The following is a 16922-nucleotide window of genomic DNA, read 5'->3' as shown; positions in this document are numbered from 1 at the left end:
AAAGAATGATGGAATATAACATTTCTGCAGAAATTGTGCAAATTTGAATCTTGAGGGTTTTTATTTACTTGTTTTACTTCATTACATTCATGTTCTGTTTATCCATCTTCCTGGTAAAATTTGACGGTCTCCCAGTTTCTTCAGATTTTGCTGCTTTGCATATGGACGGTCAGTGTTGAAAAAAAGAAATAACGCTTTTTTCTCGATTGTAGGTTTGTATTTCTTAAATACTTGAAGTGCAGTGCAAAAACAAAACCCAGGACTCTTTAAGTAATTCTTTCCTCTTGGTTCCTTCATAACCTTTTTGATTTTCTGAAGAATAAAGGTCACCTTATCCATACAAAACCACCTTGCGGTGGCTAAGGCTGTAGAGAAAGTTACTTGGTCTCTTGGGTTTATTTTTTGTTGTTGTTTGGAAAAATCGTAGAAAGCAGTGCACAATTAATTGAAGTCTTGCCCTTTTTCCTTGCTGCTCAATGTCCATCTGTCGTCTGGTGTTTTATTTGGCTTTAGTCCTTTGCATAAGCACAGGTTTTAGTATTTTGCACATGCAATGACAAGAGAGTAACTTTTCTACAATTAATTTAAACAGTTTCAATGAAGTGAGTAAATAGTTAAACTAAACCTACTGACATGAATAATTTGGGATGTGAGCCGGAATGCTTGCTTGCTAACATATCGTTTGTTTGTTTGCAATGAACAGCCCGAATCACCTAAACCCGTGAAACATCAGGCAAGTGTTTTTCTTTATGCTTTTAAAGTTAACATAGGTAAAGTGATTTATTCTTCTATTTCCTGTCAATTTGTATTTAAAACATGGGAAGTCTTGTAGAGGTATGCAGGTAATAATGAACTTGTAAATATTTAACTGGCTCTGAGAGTGGACTGGTGAACAACGTACCAGTTCCCCAGCATTGCAAAGCACTTCACACTGCTTCAGTTGTGTTACTCTGTCCTGAAGCAAAAGGCTCACCCTCTCTCTAGCTGACTTCCCCCCATATGCTGTGTGTGTACTTGGTTAATGTGCTGCTGAGAGAGCACACAGCACTTTTTTTTTAATATTAAACAAAGTACTATCGAGATTAATGGAAGCTATAGAATTCTTCTGATGTACCATTTTGTCTGAATATTTTTATGGCTTTTATCATGTAACCTGATAAAGACTTTGATCTCAAGGGTAAAAGGCTTTGCATAATCAGTTGTCTTTGGAAATCAGGTGTTTCCCCTGATTTTCTAGGATAAGTGGTATAAGCCATGTAGCTGTTCAGTGTTGCTGCCTGAATTAATGCTTGAGCTTCAACTGCCCTTATTCCTCGGGTTGGCTGGAGCCACCATGCAGGTAATGCTGCCTGCTTCCTGTTCCTCCAATCTCTCCCTTCCTGGGGCAGCAGTAGTCACCCTGCTCTAGACCACCTTCTTGTAGGAGTAGGAGTTGCAGTACTCCCAGTGTTATGGAGCATGCTCGGGAAAGAGCTTAAGGAGGAGGGTTAGGTGGAAGTTGAGGGTAAGACTGGAAAGAAATAAACACAGGCTGCCATATGTTATGCAAGGTAAATGCTCCACTCTCTAACCCGAGGTGGTAAGTGATGGCTTTTTGTAATGAGCATGAGCTTTTAAATAAAGAATAAGCTTGCAGCAGCTCCGCATGGTGTAGCCGAAGCAGCTACCATGAGTTAGTTTAGCTGACTGTATTCTTCCCCTTACATTTTTCTGGAAGCTGACAGTAGTGCAACTTAAAATGTGGTGGAAGGGAAAATAATAAAAGAACCTTCAAGTTCTGTCTGGTATATTGGAAGCAAAAAGAAATCATGTGGGTAGCTGTGATGCCTTTGCTAGTGTGTGGTAACTTGTGAAACCTTTGTGACCCAATTGTGTCTGAGCCCACGGTCTCATTTTCAGAAGTTAGACATTCTTAGTATTTAACATTATTCTCCCTCCTTGCAAACCTCACTCATTTCTAAGGGGTTTTACTAAAATATTTCTCTGTTTCAAAAATAGAGCAGTGTTTAGTTTTAACCTTTCTCTTAGAGTTAGCATGTCAGGGTTGAAATAAACCATTTGTTGGCAAACACTGTAAGTGTACCAGTGGAAACATGCTAATCCAGACGTGCTGATGTCGCGTAAACCATAGTCCATTAACATTTCTGTTTCAATGTCATTTTGGACTACAGAGTGGATCCCTGTTGTATGTGAGTAGCATGTAGATCTCCCTCCCTCACTCAGGCTTCACAGTGAATCCAGTCACTGGGATGCTGGTTTTTCTGAAACTGAGATGATAACCTGTCCTCCTAATGTTGCCCTGCATGAAATACTGCATGACTTCACTTTTTCCACAATACTGTGCTACTGCTTTTTCCAAGTTGTGTTCAGCTGCCCGTGCAGGAGACATGTCTATAGGCTAAATTTACACTCTTCCCAAAACACTGAATGCTTCCAAAAAAAGAGAATTATTTTTTTGGCTGTAAAAGGCAGTCCCTCTAAAAATGCAGACGAGTGAATCAGAAGCCATTTAACACAGTGTGCGAGGGTTACTGTTTCTTAGTGATGGCTACAAGGCTTCTAGGGAGTGCAGACCACAGAGGCTGCGAGCGCTGCTCTTCCTCACAGTTTTCACCCACATATGAGGGCCCAACTGAATGTTTTCTTCAAGTCCAGAGATGCTCATAAAAGTGAGCTGCTAAGAACCTTTGCATTCAGTTGGAGAATTTGCGTAAAATCACTTCATGATGCGTTGCAGAAGTGCACAAGAGCCAAATTCAGGTTGTGGTACGCGGAAGCGCTTCAGAGCGTGGACAGCGTGCCTGCGGTGAGATGCTTTCAAGTGGCACGTGGATGTTCTGTGCAGGAGTCCAATTTTTCTCTTCCAGAATAGCCAGAATTAGGAACGTAAGCTGTGACACGCTGGCTGCGTTTAATGTACGTAATGTGGTTTATTTCAAGCTGTGTACAGCGTGGTAAGCGAGCTTCTCATTTTTGTGCTTGGTGTCTTAGCGGGAGCTGACAGCTCGGCTGGGCGAGGGGGATGGGAGGAATGGTGTGAGCAAATGCTTTCCCACCATCTGATGCGTTTACATAGGAGACTTGTAGCATATAAATCGCAGATGTGCGTATAGTGGTTATAACAGGGATGTAGTTTTTCTCCAAATGCAGATTTTTTTGGTCAATCTGCAGTTCTCAGGAGCTCTATTAATACTGACAGACCTAACATAGAGTGCATAGGCACTGTGGCCTGAGTCGTGTTTAGTGTGCTCTGGGCTAAGACTCACACACTTACTTCTTCTTTATTGACCTCAGAACTCGGAGAATGCGTACTCCCAACGGGAATATATTTGGAAGTAAATAAGTTTTGAGCAGATAAGTTCAAGTTACTTCAGAGAACAAGCAGCCGTTAATTTCCAGGAGGACTTGAGATATATTTCAATATATGAATAAAAGCCTATTTTAGGTGAATTTTTAAAATTCCTGAGTAAGAACTGACTTTGTGGAATCCTTAAAAGTCTTTGTTTCCCGTTCTTTAATCCTCAGTCTGGGGCCTTTATTCATCTATGCTATAAATAATTGGAAAAAGCAGGTTTATGAACACAAACATTGGGTTTTGAAACTGCGTTCCAGACAGTTTCACTTATATTTTTTTTTTTTTTAAACCATCCTTCAGAGCAGGAAGACAGTATCATTTTCCTATGTACATACGTGCCTCCTGGGCTTATGGGAGCAGCACAGACTTTTTTTTGTTACCAGACCTCCTCATGGACAGTGACTGTAAAAGCTGTTGTGCAATTTCCTTAAGATAAGTGCTCTGATTTCTACATCCATTGGCTTGAACTTCAAGAAATGTTTTTAAAAAATGCATTAAACGTACTAAACGATGTTGGCTGAACTCAGCAATTGGAAAATGATCTTTGTATTTGGTGTTGCTCAGTTCCCATTATGCCATTCTGGCATGCTTCTCAGGTGCGTTCAGGTCAGATGTTGCAATGATATGAATGTCTGCCTGATTGGAAATATTTCATTAGGTATTCCAAAGTAGCTGTATCATCAAGTCACCGAACAGGAAGTTTAAGAATAGCCTTGCGCTAAAATCTTAAAGCAGTTAAATTAGTTTTCCACTTAAGCACTTAAAGTCTGTGCCTAATTTCATTAGCCCTAAATGTTGATTTTTTTTCTTTTCCATGTTCAAAGGTTTTCAACATCCATTAAGTCCTATTCAGTCATTGCTCTGTGTTTTGTTCTTTTTTTTTTTTTTTTTTTTTAAACCCCTAAACCAAGTTCTTCACTTGATGGAGGAGACTATCAGCGGATTTGGAAGTGAGGGGGGAAAATGATAACCCTCTTCTGAAGGTGGTATCACTGCTACAGCCTGGGTAAAATGAGTGTCAGGAAGCAGCAAAATGTGGGAACCCTTAATCACCTGTTCCCTATGCTTATGTCTGTTTATTTTTCTGTTTGTGTGGTTTTTAGGGGGAGCTGGAACGTCAGCTTCTTCAGGCGAATCCCATTCTGGAATCCTTCGGGAATGCAAAGACAGTGAAAAATGACAACTCCTCCCGCTTTGTGAGTTACTCCTTTTCTCTTTAGAGCCTGTAAATCTGGACTACTGTTCATGAAGAAATGCCCTTTTTAGGATTTTTAGGATTTTTTTTTTTTTAAATTAACATCAGAAGCTTTCATGTTCTTTCCTCCACCAGTTCAGGTTCTCTCAGTGCTTTCTGCGTTGTGTTGGGATCTCTGAAGGATGCATCCTCACTGGATTTTGGCAAAACTTGCTTGGATTTTATCCAGTTTCTAACTTCAACCATCCTTGAATTTACGGTTCATAGGGTTCCTAGTAAATCTATCTACCATAGCAAATCTGTGCTGTAGAGCTGAACTATGGCTTGCATGCACAAATTACTGCTGAACTACTATGAAGAAAGGAGGACTATGGCATCAGCATGGAATGTGACTAAAAATGTAGCCTTCTTGTTGATAGCTATGACTTTATCAATTGATTGCTTTAGAGACAACATCCTCAATTTTAAAAATTACGAAACTTGCACGTAAAACCCTCTAAGTTTCCATGCTCTTCCGTCTGACTGATTTACTGAAGGAAAGTCAAAAAGACAGTATGACTTAAGGTGTTGGGCATTCTTGTAGCTGGTTAATGTTTTTGTTGGGTCCCTGCCTTCTGTTCACATGCTGTTCTGGTGGCAGTTAACCCCTTTTAATGTGTTCCATTGTTTTAAAAACAGTGGTGGATGTTGGGGTGAATAGCTAGTTCCTGCTTCTTAAAACCTCCTTTCCTTTGAAGGAAATAAAAAGCCATCTCCTATTTCAGGGAAAAGATGTTTTTTAGTACTACTTTAAAACTATATGGGAGGTATTAAATCTTTTCTTCTTGTGAGAACAAAACTAAAATTTACAGAACAAGTGAAAGATTTCTTGGCTGCCTTGACATTTCAACAGTTGCTTGGTTTTATAATGTCTGAACTCGACTCCAGTGATAAGGACTCTGGAAAATGGTGTGACTAGCCTTTTCAGTCTGGAAGGGAGTGCAGAGTACTGTAGAAATTCAACTTTGATATTTTTATAGCCACATTATTTACAATGTTGCTTGATTCTTGTATGTTGGGTATAGGATTTATAATATCAAGATGTTTTACTGTGCAATAATTCTACTTTGTTACATGTCTTGAATCCATCAAAGATTATACTAATTTAACGAGGATACTTTTTTCCTAAAAGATGTTAGCATCTGGTTTGTATTATATTGAAGTTTGCTTTGCCATCATGAACATAATCACTCAGATGGCTCCAGCTCTATTTTTATGAAGCAAGTATAATGCACTCCAGATGGTGTCATTTCATGCAAAAAAAGAATCTTTCGTAACAACCATTTAAAAACCCGACTTTAAAAAATACATATCCTCCCACAAGGTGAGAAGTGCTGTTGTTCAGCCTATACATGCAGCATGACGATGTCAGCCTCTTCTTTACTTGCTAATAATAACAGATAGGACTGCAATAAGGCTAGTGTCACATCAGATTATTTCCCCCCACACACACCCCAAAAGTGTAGCGTTCTTTTGTGTTCCTGAAACACAAAAGTTTGTAGTGGATAGGAGAGTGAGTTTGCTGCATTCATACTTCAGATCTAAATGCTTCCTCTGATGTGGTTTATACAAAGCCATGTACTTAGTGCTATAATGATAGGTACTTAGTGTTGTAATGATAGCGTAAACAGAATTCAGTTGTTGGAGACAGTATTGAAGTTTTCACAGCAAGATTTGTGAGTGCTAGCTAAAAGGATGTGTTAATGTGTTGCTTTTAAGATGGACTAGATAAATGACGTCTCTAGTATAGGCTTCAGTGATGGCTGAACTTCGATGCAGGGAGTCTCCTGATGTGTCAGCTCACTTATTGACAGCATGCCCTCTCAGTTACTTTTCTTCATGGAACTGATAACTTTTAAAGGTGAAACAGTAAAGTCATTCTGCATTATATCAGAAAAGGCCGCATCTAGTCCTTAGGTAATGCTTCATGTTTGTTTTCACATTGTAACATTGCAAATCCAAGCCGTGTCATTCTAAGCAGGCTCTGTGGTACCTGTTCTGGGTGAAAAGTAGTCAGCTGCCATTCTTGACATGCTAGTGCTGGCACATGTGTTATCTATTCTCTTGGCTGAATTTCAGTAAAATGTCAAGTCATTCTTTGTGACAGTTATAGATGTCTGGAGTTGTTACTGAACAAAAACTATAAATGCTTCAGTTACTAGCTGAGCTTAGTCTTATATTTCTTCATATTCAGAAATCTGAGTTCAAGTGCTGGTCCCTGGCAGGGCATGCTTGAAAACAAACCTTGTTCCTTGGTGTGGTCATTTTAGTGCCACTGATTTTTCCAACCAAACTGCTGATGAAGCAGTAGGAAGTAACCATTGAAGCCAATTTAAAGTATTCCATCGGTTTCCTTGAAACTTGAAGTAATTACTGTGAGCTGAAGATGTACAACTGCAATCAAGGAGCAAAGTCAAGATAAGGCTGGTAGAGTAGGCTGTACCTTTCTCTGGATTCACTCGTGTGATTGGGGAGAGAAACTTGGTCACTCTTGTGCATGAATCTTTTACATGAATGGGCTTTATCAGGGAAGTGAAGGGTAGGATTTTTGGCTAAGAAGTTGTAATAGCTCAAATGATTGCAGCAACTTGTTCAGGCTAAGTCTGCAGCATGACAATATGCCCCCCTGTATACACTTACTGTATTGGCCCATTCCTCGAGTAGAGATATGCTGCCAGCTTGTAGAGTAGAATATTTAATATAAAAATCAATAGTACAGTCTCTGAGCTGAATGGATCTGCCAAACAGGAATTCACTTTAACATGCTAATAGCACTAATCAGTCAGACTTGAGATAAGTGGGGGCTTGGATCCTGATTGTAAGAGCATCTTTCAGAAGACCTCCACAAAAGGTAGTGGCTTTGTGCAGATAGCATCAAAAGAAGCATTTAGGTAGTCATTATCAAACTGCTGTGATGCTCCCCAGTCTCCAAAACCTGTTTGTATGTGGATAGAGGACTGCAGAAATTGGATGCAATGAAAATGGAGAGCCTGGTGTAGTCACTGGTTATTCCCACCAGTTTCTTCACATGTTTGCAACCAGGGAATCCCCAACAGTTTCATGAGCACAAACTTGAAATACAGTAACAGTCCTGTTAAAAGTGTTCCAACTCCAAGCTGGAGCCTGTTTTCCTGTTGGGAATCTTTGTAGCCAAGTAACAAATCCGATTGAGGAACTGATGTGGTGTAAAACTGGTATAATATATCCCCTTGCAACCACTTGCTTTCCAAGAGCTGCTCTGTGTGTAGGAGGTGCGCTCCTTATTTGGTCCTTAGTGGAGAAACAGAGGCGTACATGGAAGAAATAGGTATATTGTCTCTGTCTTGGGCCTTTCTTTACCAGCTGCTAGAAAAGAGAGGCCATGCAGAGAGCAGCCATCCTGTTGTGGAAACAAAGGTAGAAGTGTGGGCTGGGCAGCACATGGATTCATGATTGCTGCAGAGAAAGCACCTTTCGGCACCAACGTGTTTGCTGTAGGAATATGTGCACTTGAAATTTCAGCGTTGCTTTAAACCTGAGACAGCATGTTTTGTCAGGGTGAGAAACTGAGCTTTGCTTGCAGAAAGGTTTCTCTAAGTCTGGATTACAAACAGGTGTGGAATAGCTGTTCTTTGGTATTTAGAAAGTGTGTGTGTGCAGCCTAACATGTTCCATTGAAAGGATGGCTGAGCACGCTGAGGGAGAAGACTTTGAGCTGGTGTGAAATGCTTGTTACATGAGTGGATTATGGTTTTATATAGACAGCGTTGTCTTAATAAAAAAAATCTCTTCTTTGCAGGGCAAGTTCATTAGGATTAACTTTGATGTTACTGGTTACATTGTTGGGGCCAACATTGAGACATGTATCCTACTTCCTGCCACATCATTGTAAAATGCACGTTTCCTGATTGTTTTTCTCTTAACCCTGGAGTTCATTGGAGTGCAGTGAACAGTTACCATATTTACACATTCCTTTGACAACATCCTTCTCTTCCTTTGTTTCAAAGTAGCTGATAAAATACCAGAAATTCAGCGTGCTTACTCATGCTCAGAAATCTGGATGTTCCAAAATATAGCACTCTGAAATCTGCTGGATTTTCAGGCTATCCTTAAAACTAGGGTATGTTAGATGGGGAAAACATTTCAAGTATGTTTGCTTTATTAACATCTCTAGGGGAAAAAATATCCTTCCTAATCAGAAGCTGAGCTGCTCTCTTGTGCCACGAGCCTGGCTTTGAACTTGTTGGCACTGCAGAGCAGCACTCTGCCTGGCAGGAGGGGATGCTCGTTATAAAGCCATAGAGCTGGAAGTGGTGGGACACCTTCTGTTTTCTTGGGTCTTTTAAATATCACTGTAGGCTCAATAACATGACACCTACTAGCAATTCATACTGAAGTCTAAGTTTTAGCTTTAAGGTTCTTTTTATTTACGATTGCAAAGAACAAGTAAAAATACTTGCACTGAAAGCCTTTATCTAAATTTGTTTTCTTTATGCTAAAAATAATGTGTGTAATATTTTAGTTTTTCACCTGTTTTCTGGGGGAATAGCAGTAGAATGGTCAATTATGAAATTGGAAGTCTTAGTAAACAGTATGACGTGAGTATTAATTGTAAACAAAGCTGTGGTTAGGCTTTCATTCTTTTTTCTGTGAGTTAAACAGTTTAATTTTAAGTGCATTGAATATTTGGAACTGTCAAAAGATAATTGCCCAGTGATTTCCCAATAAGGCTGGAAAATATCTATGGTTAATCAGAATATGTTTTCATGATAAACGATTTGCCTTCATTCCTATGCTGTGCTGAATGGAAAGGTTCTTACTTTTATGAAAGTTCAGCTGAATTGTTTTGCCTAGAGCTCTGTGAAAACCGGAGGACTTCCCTCTTGGGGAATTTTTTTTCTTCCTCACAAGAGCTCATCCTTGCTCGTAACCTGTGCAGCTTCAAATCCCTGTCCCATGTTTGTTTTACAGTATGGAACATCAAGAAATAAAAACTAAAGCTGCCATAAGCTGTAGTCCTATTTATTATACACTATCTGCTGCACAGATTGAATTTGGGAACTGTTTTAAGGCAGTGCTGATTGTATGTGAGAATGCAGTGCTTGAAGGAAATGGCAAATGCACTTCAGATGAAGGACTCCTGGTTTCAGCAGCTGCTGGGGTCTTGGTATAAAGAGTTCAGCTATGACCTTTATAGAAGTGATTGAAGAAGAATGGGCTGCTTCCCCTCTCACTTAGACTTCAACTGATCCATAACAGACAGTTGTCACCTGCATGTAGCTGGGAAGTACAGTCAACATCCAAGAAACGAGTTTGCTGAAATTCAGTGTGGGCTTCTACCAGTCTGAATCTGACATCTCTTATTTAAAGTTGCTGAAGGGTCATACTGGACATAGTTCAGTCATTCCTATTAGGGTTCTACCAGGTCTTAAAGTAATTCTGTAGCCTGCTTTGAAAGTTTTGTTTGCACTGGATGCTTTTAACCAAAAATTGTGGAAGATCCTTGACTAGTTACAATCAGACTTGTTGGAGAAGTCTCGTGCTGTTCGTCAGGCTAAAGATGAGCGGACGTTTCATATCTTCTATCAACTCCTCGCTGGAGCAGGAGAACACCTGAAGTGTAAGTTGAGGATCTCCTTTTGTAAACTCGCTGTTTCTGCGTGCCGCGTTTGTTATCTCGTGGCGAAGAGTCACGTTTGAACAGTTCTTTGGTCTTGAAACAGTGAGTTTTAAAAGAAGAATGGAAAGCCAGGTGACTTTGTTTTGAAATAGCGTCTGTGTTCTATCAAGTTTGCTGTCAAGCCACTGTTGCATTTCAAGCAAATGGCTCCTACGTGACAAAGCCTGGTTTGGGCAGCCTCTGGCTGGGAACGACTGCATTGACACTGCTGTGCTTCCAGCTGGTGGATAGTGAACCTGGTCAGTATGCACAGCCCTATCTGTTCTGGATCATGCCTTCAAACTGGGTAGAAAAGCAGCCACTTTACCATACCATCTTCTACTCTATTTTTTTCTCTTGGTAACTGGAAATTTCTGTTAGGTTGTGATAAGTGAAACTATGTGAAGGTACAGACTTCAGAGAATTCATCTGTTCTTTCTCCTCCTGTATTAGATAAACTGGTATTTAGCGTCTTTGATGTGGTGATCATCAAAATCTCAATCCATCTCTGCACATGTCTGTTACCTTTCAATAGAGAGATTTCTTCTAGGGTATTTCAAATAGGGATTTGGGATTATGCTAGATCTGAGGTAGGTAATGTTGTGTTCACAGGCGTAGTGCATTAAAGAGGAAACGTAGTTTGCTACAGAGAGATTCTGGGAATCTGGCTTCAGCTTCTAACATACACATTTTCAGGGTTTCAGAAGCTGGTATAAAGACTTGTAGGCATATTTGAGGAACTGATTTTGTAAAGCATAATTTGCCCATTTAGTGAGAACAGAGTACAGATGGGTGTGCAGAGCATTTCTTTAGCTTATGTTTCTGTCTTTTCCCCTTCCTCCAATACAGCTGACTTGCTCCTTGAAGGATTTAACAATTACAGATTTTTATCTAATGGCTACATCCCCATTCCTGGGCAACAAGACAAGGATAACTTTCAGGAGACTATGGAAGCCATGCATATCATGGGATTTTCACACGACGAGATCTTGTGTGAGTTATTGGGCCTTTTGGATGTTTAAAGCGTACTTTTTTCTGTTGCACACACATGCTTGCTCACTTAATGTCACCAAATTTAATGTTGCTTCAGTGTCTTGACAGCCTGCAGCAAATGTTTGCTTAATGTGAGCTAGAGTTGAATTAAAACTATTTGCCCCAAAAGTATGGTGCAAACTTTATTTCCTTTCTGAACTTTGAATTTGGAAGGAAAGTGACACCAGTCACAGGAGAAAAAATTGTTAAGCTGAGCTCTCTTCAATTAAATGGTTGCCTGTCTTTTGTTAACGCAGCGATGCTGAAAGTGGTGTCTTCAGTGTTACAGTTTGGAAATATTTCCTTTAAGAAGGAGAGAAATACTGACCAAGCTTCTATGCCGGAGAATACTGGTAAGTTGGTCACGTTTGTATTGTAAAGCTTCCTTTAGCTTGTAGTTAAGGAACTTAACTTAACCTTAACTACTGCTTGTAGCAGTAGTTTTCTTCCTGCTGTTTGTTTAGTGCCTGTCTTTAAAAGTACAGAGCAGTCTTCTGAGTTTCCTTGATAGGCTTCTCTGCCAAAATCAGGGCATGCCTGTGGTGGTGGCCAACAGACACTTACTAACACTCCTCTTCCATTCTCGTAATGCAGGCAAATTTAAGTATCCATCAACAGAATTTGTTGTTTGCATTGTTTCCAAATTTTAAGCGACTATTTTAGTTGTAGCTTTGTTTATTGCTGTCCATGAAGACTTAAGCACTGGGAAAAAGTGTATGCTTAAATCAGTTTGGTTTTGTTGGGCCTTGACAACAGTTTTCTTGCCAATGATAAGAGCCCCAGAGCCAAGCACAACTTCCATAGTGAAATGGCTGAGCATAAGAATGCTGTATTTAGCAAAAACTCATTTCTGGAAGGGGCATAGCAGTGTGACTAAGATTTAGTTTATCAGTTAGTACCTGCAGTGGGATCAACATTTTGAGTGTATTTCTTCACCAATTAAAAATAGTTGTTGAAGCAAATACCAGGTTTTTAATTTAGTATTTTAGTTACCAGCGTTTTAAGTGCTCTCATGGAAAGTCAGCTTTGAGAATTGGCATCAGTGGAAAGAGCAGTAAGAACCATCATTCACAGGACTTGCTACACATGCACAACACGTTCTTGGCCGTGTGCCATTTCATAATTGTCCTAAGTTGCTGTGCACATAGGCTGCTTGCAATACCCACAGTTTTTGTCATTTTTCAGGGCAGTGGCTGGATGCCGTAATTGCCCCACCAAGCAGGTGGGATTGAGGTTCAGTAGTCGTTGACTAGATACTTGGCTGGCCATCGGCACTTTGAGTTTTGCAGTGAGTGGAAAAAGGTTGGGTGAAGTTTTTTTTGGGCTTTTAGTGCCAGTGTAGACAAATTGACTGAGTCATTGTCCATTTGAAACGGGTGATGTAGAAAGAGACAGGCACTTCTTACTCCTGACTCTCTTGGCTTTGGTTATATACCACTGTTTATGGATGTAAATTCTGAATTACAATATTTGAATTAAACATATTGGTACTATTGGATACTTGCAAGACCAGCTACAAAATTCTGAATGATCAAGCAAAGATGCCGAGAAGCTCAGATTATAGCTAAAGCCTGGATCAATTATCTTGTATTTAAAAATGACTGTATTTGGTTATGTGGTCTTTGTATCTTTCTGCAGGCACTGAGTGACACTGACCTCTCCCTTCTTGTCATCTGTATTGTCACATCTCACTGTAATGGTTTCCCTAGTGTTCTCCAGAGAAATAAGTGTGCCTTAATAGCAACTCGCCTCGTTTAGAGGCACGTGCCTGAAATGGGGCAGGTTAGTGTCCCATAGACAGGAGAAGGGATTTGTGTGGGTAGTGGGGATGTGAACGTAAAACAGTGATAAATTCTACCCTATGGATATGAAATGTAGATAAACAAAAAGTGGTTTCAAGTGTACATCCAAGCAATGGCAAGAAAGCCACATAAGCTCCATGGATGAAGACGAGGGAGAAGCTCTATTTAGAGAACCATTTCATACTTACCAGATTTGGAAGAAACCTTTCTGCTGAGAGGGCAGAGGTTCACAAGCAACCTCATACAGTTCATGATTCAGCTGTGATACAAGCTTTTAAGTATTTCTGCTTTGTAATAATTCAGAATTTTATATCCAAAACAAGTCAGGATAGTCAGGGCATTCTACAGTCGCACCTTTTAAATGGACATTCCTCAGTGATAAACAAACAAGATGAGTTCTGCATTTTTTCAAGTGCAAGATTAATCAAGCTGAAATAGTGTGAACCAGTCTTACCCTTAGAAGTGATAAAACTTTGAAAATGCTTTTTTTGCTTGTTTCCTTCAGCCTAACCTCTGAAGTGTTGGCTACAGCCTCCTTCAGCATTTGAATCTGATGAGCTTTTTAGTATTATCTCTGCTGTGGGTTATAGTTGTCGTTGTTAACTAAGCTATGCTTTATTACAAACTGGAAAGGTAGGGGCAGTAAATTCCATGTCAACTCTTCATGAAAGAAGCTAAGTGTAGTGTTTGGAGTACTGGGGGTGTGGGGAACAAGCCTCCTTCCTTTAAAAACTGTAACATCCCTTACATAGTGTCTATTATGCTGCAGGATGAAGCTGATGCTCATGGCTACTTAATGTTGTCAAGTTTTTGATGTGGTTTATTTTTAAGATCCTGTTTTTTAAAAGATCCTGGGTTTTTATACACCTAAGGTTGTAAGTTTTATCTGATGTGCTGTTGTGTATTTTCATACTCAAAGCACAGAAATGCTCCTGTGCTTAGCTAAAGTGAAAGGAGCACTCAGTTTGTGACGCTACCCTAATTTCACTAAGTAATGTGTTGATTCATGAGCAGTTCTATGGAGTATATAGCCAGAGAGAGAATCTCAATATTAAGAGCCAGTACTAATGTTTTTGATACCGGGGGAAAAAAAATGCAGAGGAAGCATATATATTGGCATTAAAACCTGCTTGCCAATGCTCATTTGTAAAAATAGCTTTTTTCATTTTGACATTAGAATGATGAGCTGTCAGCTTCCAAAGATAAGGGCTTAAAGCATTTCCTGGATGGTGTGGAGGGCTTCCTGCTAAAGGGCATAAGCATACCTGTAGTGTCACTGAAGGTACCTTTAGAAGGGCATCTCCTGACTGCTATTTTGAATGGCAGTTCAGTTTTTAAGCTGGCATATGACAGCCTTTGTCAGTGGCTTGTTTCACCGATGTTGCTAGCTGCTGTGGAGGATAAATGCTTACATTATTGACTTGGCTCTCCAGTCGCACAGAAACTCTGCCATCTGCTGGGAATGAACGTCATGGAGTTTACCCGGGCCATACTGACACCGCGCATCAAAGTTGGCAGAGACTACGTTCAGAAAGCCCAGACCAAAGAGCAAGTAAGTTTTGCTGCTCTAAAGATGAGGTGAAACTGTACCTCATCCTGATTAGTTCTTAATAATGAAAATGCCAACTAATGTGTACTGCCTCTGACTTTAAGCTTACTGTCTGTGTCAAATGTTCTTGTATGGTAAAAATCAGTGGGAGAAGAGAAGAAACATTCCCCTTTCCTTGCCCTTCTGCTGGTTTCATCCTTTAATGTCATTGTCGTGTGTATCGAATGCGCAGAGCTTTAGGTTTTTTATGGAACAGTTTAAAACATTTTTTTTTCATTATGCTAACCAAACTGCTTACTGTTTCTACTGCTTGTTTTCACTCCTTAGTGGTATCAACTCTATCAAACTTCTGCTGTTACCTAGTTATTTGTGATAACAACTATGTCTGTATTCTTTTGACTTTTCCAGGATAAATAAATTTTCCTGTTTGGATTTTCAGGCAGACTTTGCAGTGGAAGCTTTGGCAAAGGCCACCTATGAACGCCTCTTCCGGTGGCTTGTTCACCGCATCAACAAAGCTTTGGACAGGACCAAACGACAGGGAGCGTCTTTTATTGGAATTTTGGATATTGCTGGATTTGAAATCTTCGAGGTACTTCATAACACTGCTAATCAGATGTTTCTTTTCCATGTTAATGTGTGTTCAGGTCTAAGATTAGAGCCACTTCATGCATGTTCTGAGACTGCAGGAAGGTGTTACGTTGTATCAGGCAAATGCCTTGACAACCTTAAATTATGGGGCCGAAAAGTCATACTTCAGGCTAAATTGTTCTTTTATATGTGATGGGTTTTCCTACTAGAAGTTATTTAATTATATGTAACAGGGAACATAAATACTTGAATAATGCAGTTTACAGGTTTTTTTCTCAGTATATTTGAATGTTGTGGAGTTTGGGGCAATTTCCTTGTAAGGTCAAACTTCTGACATCCATGTACATGATAAATCCTGTCACTGAATTACTCTTGCTTACTAATGTTATTTTTGTAGTTGAACTCCTTTGAGCAACTCTGCATCAACTACACCAATGAGAAGCTTCAGCAGTTATTTAACCACACAATGTTTATCCTGGAGCAAGAGGAGTACCAACGAGAGGGTATAGAGTGGAATTTCATTGACTTTGGACTGGATCTGCAGCCTTGCATTGACTTAATTGAAAGACCTGTAAGTTTGTGAATTAATAATGCTCTAAGGAGAAGAGGCTCCACTTATGGGTTTGTCTCTTCTGCCAGCCGATTGTAGGACTACACAGAGATTTCTTGCAGAGCTGTCACAAAAGAAGGCTGAAATCCAGAGTCTAAAATATCATGTATTAGTAAAAGGTTTTATCCCTATGGGGTTTTGCCCTGATATCAGGGTAGAACACTGAGCTAAAGATAGTAAGCTACTATTTTAATACTTTTTTTCCCTAGTACTAAAGAAGTCTTTAGTCCTGTCACCTTCATGTGAAACAATGCCGTTGCGTTACAGGAGCTTTAGGGTGGTGGCTCAGTTAGAAAGCTTTTCAGGACTTACAGTAAACTTTTTTCATTTCAGATCAATAATAATTTTAATTACTGTGCTTTTTAACATAGTCTTTTTGTTGCTTGTTTTATGGAAACTGAAGAAGGTTGCAAAGAGCAGGAGGAGCAGTTGGGGTAGGCAGTGGGGAGAGGAAGAACAAAGATCATTATTCCTGAAAGTTGTTGTTCTTCACACCACAGAACTATGTGGTCAGAGTTATTTTATGACCGTTTAAATGAGACCTCGGGCATTGCAGTTACTACTCTCCACACTTCTGTGTGTGCATTCTGAATACACATTAGCTGCCAGTGATGCTGTGCGTCCTGAAGTGCAGAAAAGCCCATGAGCCACCTTGTTGGTTTTCTTTAGGGAAGGAAGAGGGAGGTCTTGTTTCAGTTATCAACGGTTTGTACGTGGTATGTGGAACTTCAGAAATTTTTGCCTCCTTGGAATGTACTCTCTCTGCCAAAAAGCCTGAGGCAGTAATTGCGCTGTCAGTGTGCAGATATTTAGGTGGATAACCTAAAATGCATCTATTACTTGAATTTTTTTTTTGAAAAACAAATATTGGTACTTTCGTGATTGTTCTGTAAATGTGATGCCATGTAGTAGCCACGTAGAAATATCTCTCTTCAAATGTATAAACTTTACATTCACTAGAAACTTTTGAAGTATAAATTATTATAAACTCTTTTTTTCCCATTGCTTTCCTGTATACATAAGTCTGTCTTCCCTGAGGAAGATGATCCTGGCAAACAATTCTACAGCTGCAAAATACAGACAGTTTGTTCCTTACTTCACTTTAAACAAA

At 39.7% G+C, this 16922-nt stretch overlaps 1 protein-coding gene across 1 annotated transcript in view; it reads left to right on the top strand.

Moving 5' to 3' along the window:
• The window catches only part of MYH10 (myosin, heavy chain 10, non-muscle), a gene marked incomplete at its 5' end in the record, with an annotated part of 62495 nt that overhangs the window by 17137 nt on the left and 28436 nt on the right, over positions 1-16922 (top strand). The window contains 9 exons of the mRNA XM_010150324.1: positions 704-733; positions 4459-4551; positions 8368-8431; positions 10090-10188; positions 11077-11220; positions 11517-11612; positions 14495-14613; positions 15050-15202; positions 15599-15772. Of these exons, the coding sequence (XP_010148626.1) occupies positions 704-733; positions 4459-4551; positions 8368-8431; positions 10090-10188; positions 11077-11220; positions 11517-11612; positions 14495-14613; positions 15050-15202; positions 15599-15772 (972 nt within the window). The remainder of the gene's footprint in view (positions 1-703; positions 734-4458; positions 4552-8367; positions 8432-10089; positions 10189-11076; positions 11221-11516; positions 11613-14494; positions 14614-15049; positions 15203-15598; positions 15773-16922) is intronic.

The sequence above is a fragment of the Eurypyga helias genome, unplaced genomic scaffold, assembly GCF_000690775.1.
Source record: "Eurypyga helias isolate BGI_N326 unplaced genomic scaffold, ASM69077v1 scaffold34084, whole genome shotgun sequence".
NCBI classification, from domain to species: Eukaryota; Metazoa; Chordata; class Aves; order Eurypygiformes; family Eurypygidae; genus Eurypyga; species Eurypyga helias.
The sequence above is the reverse complement of the archived record's forward strand: the minus strand, read 5'-3'. Positions and strand labels throughout refer to the sequence as shown.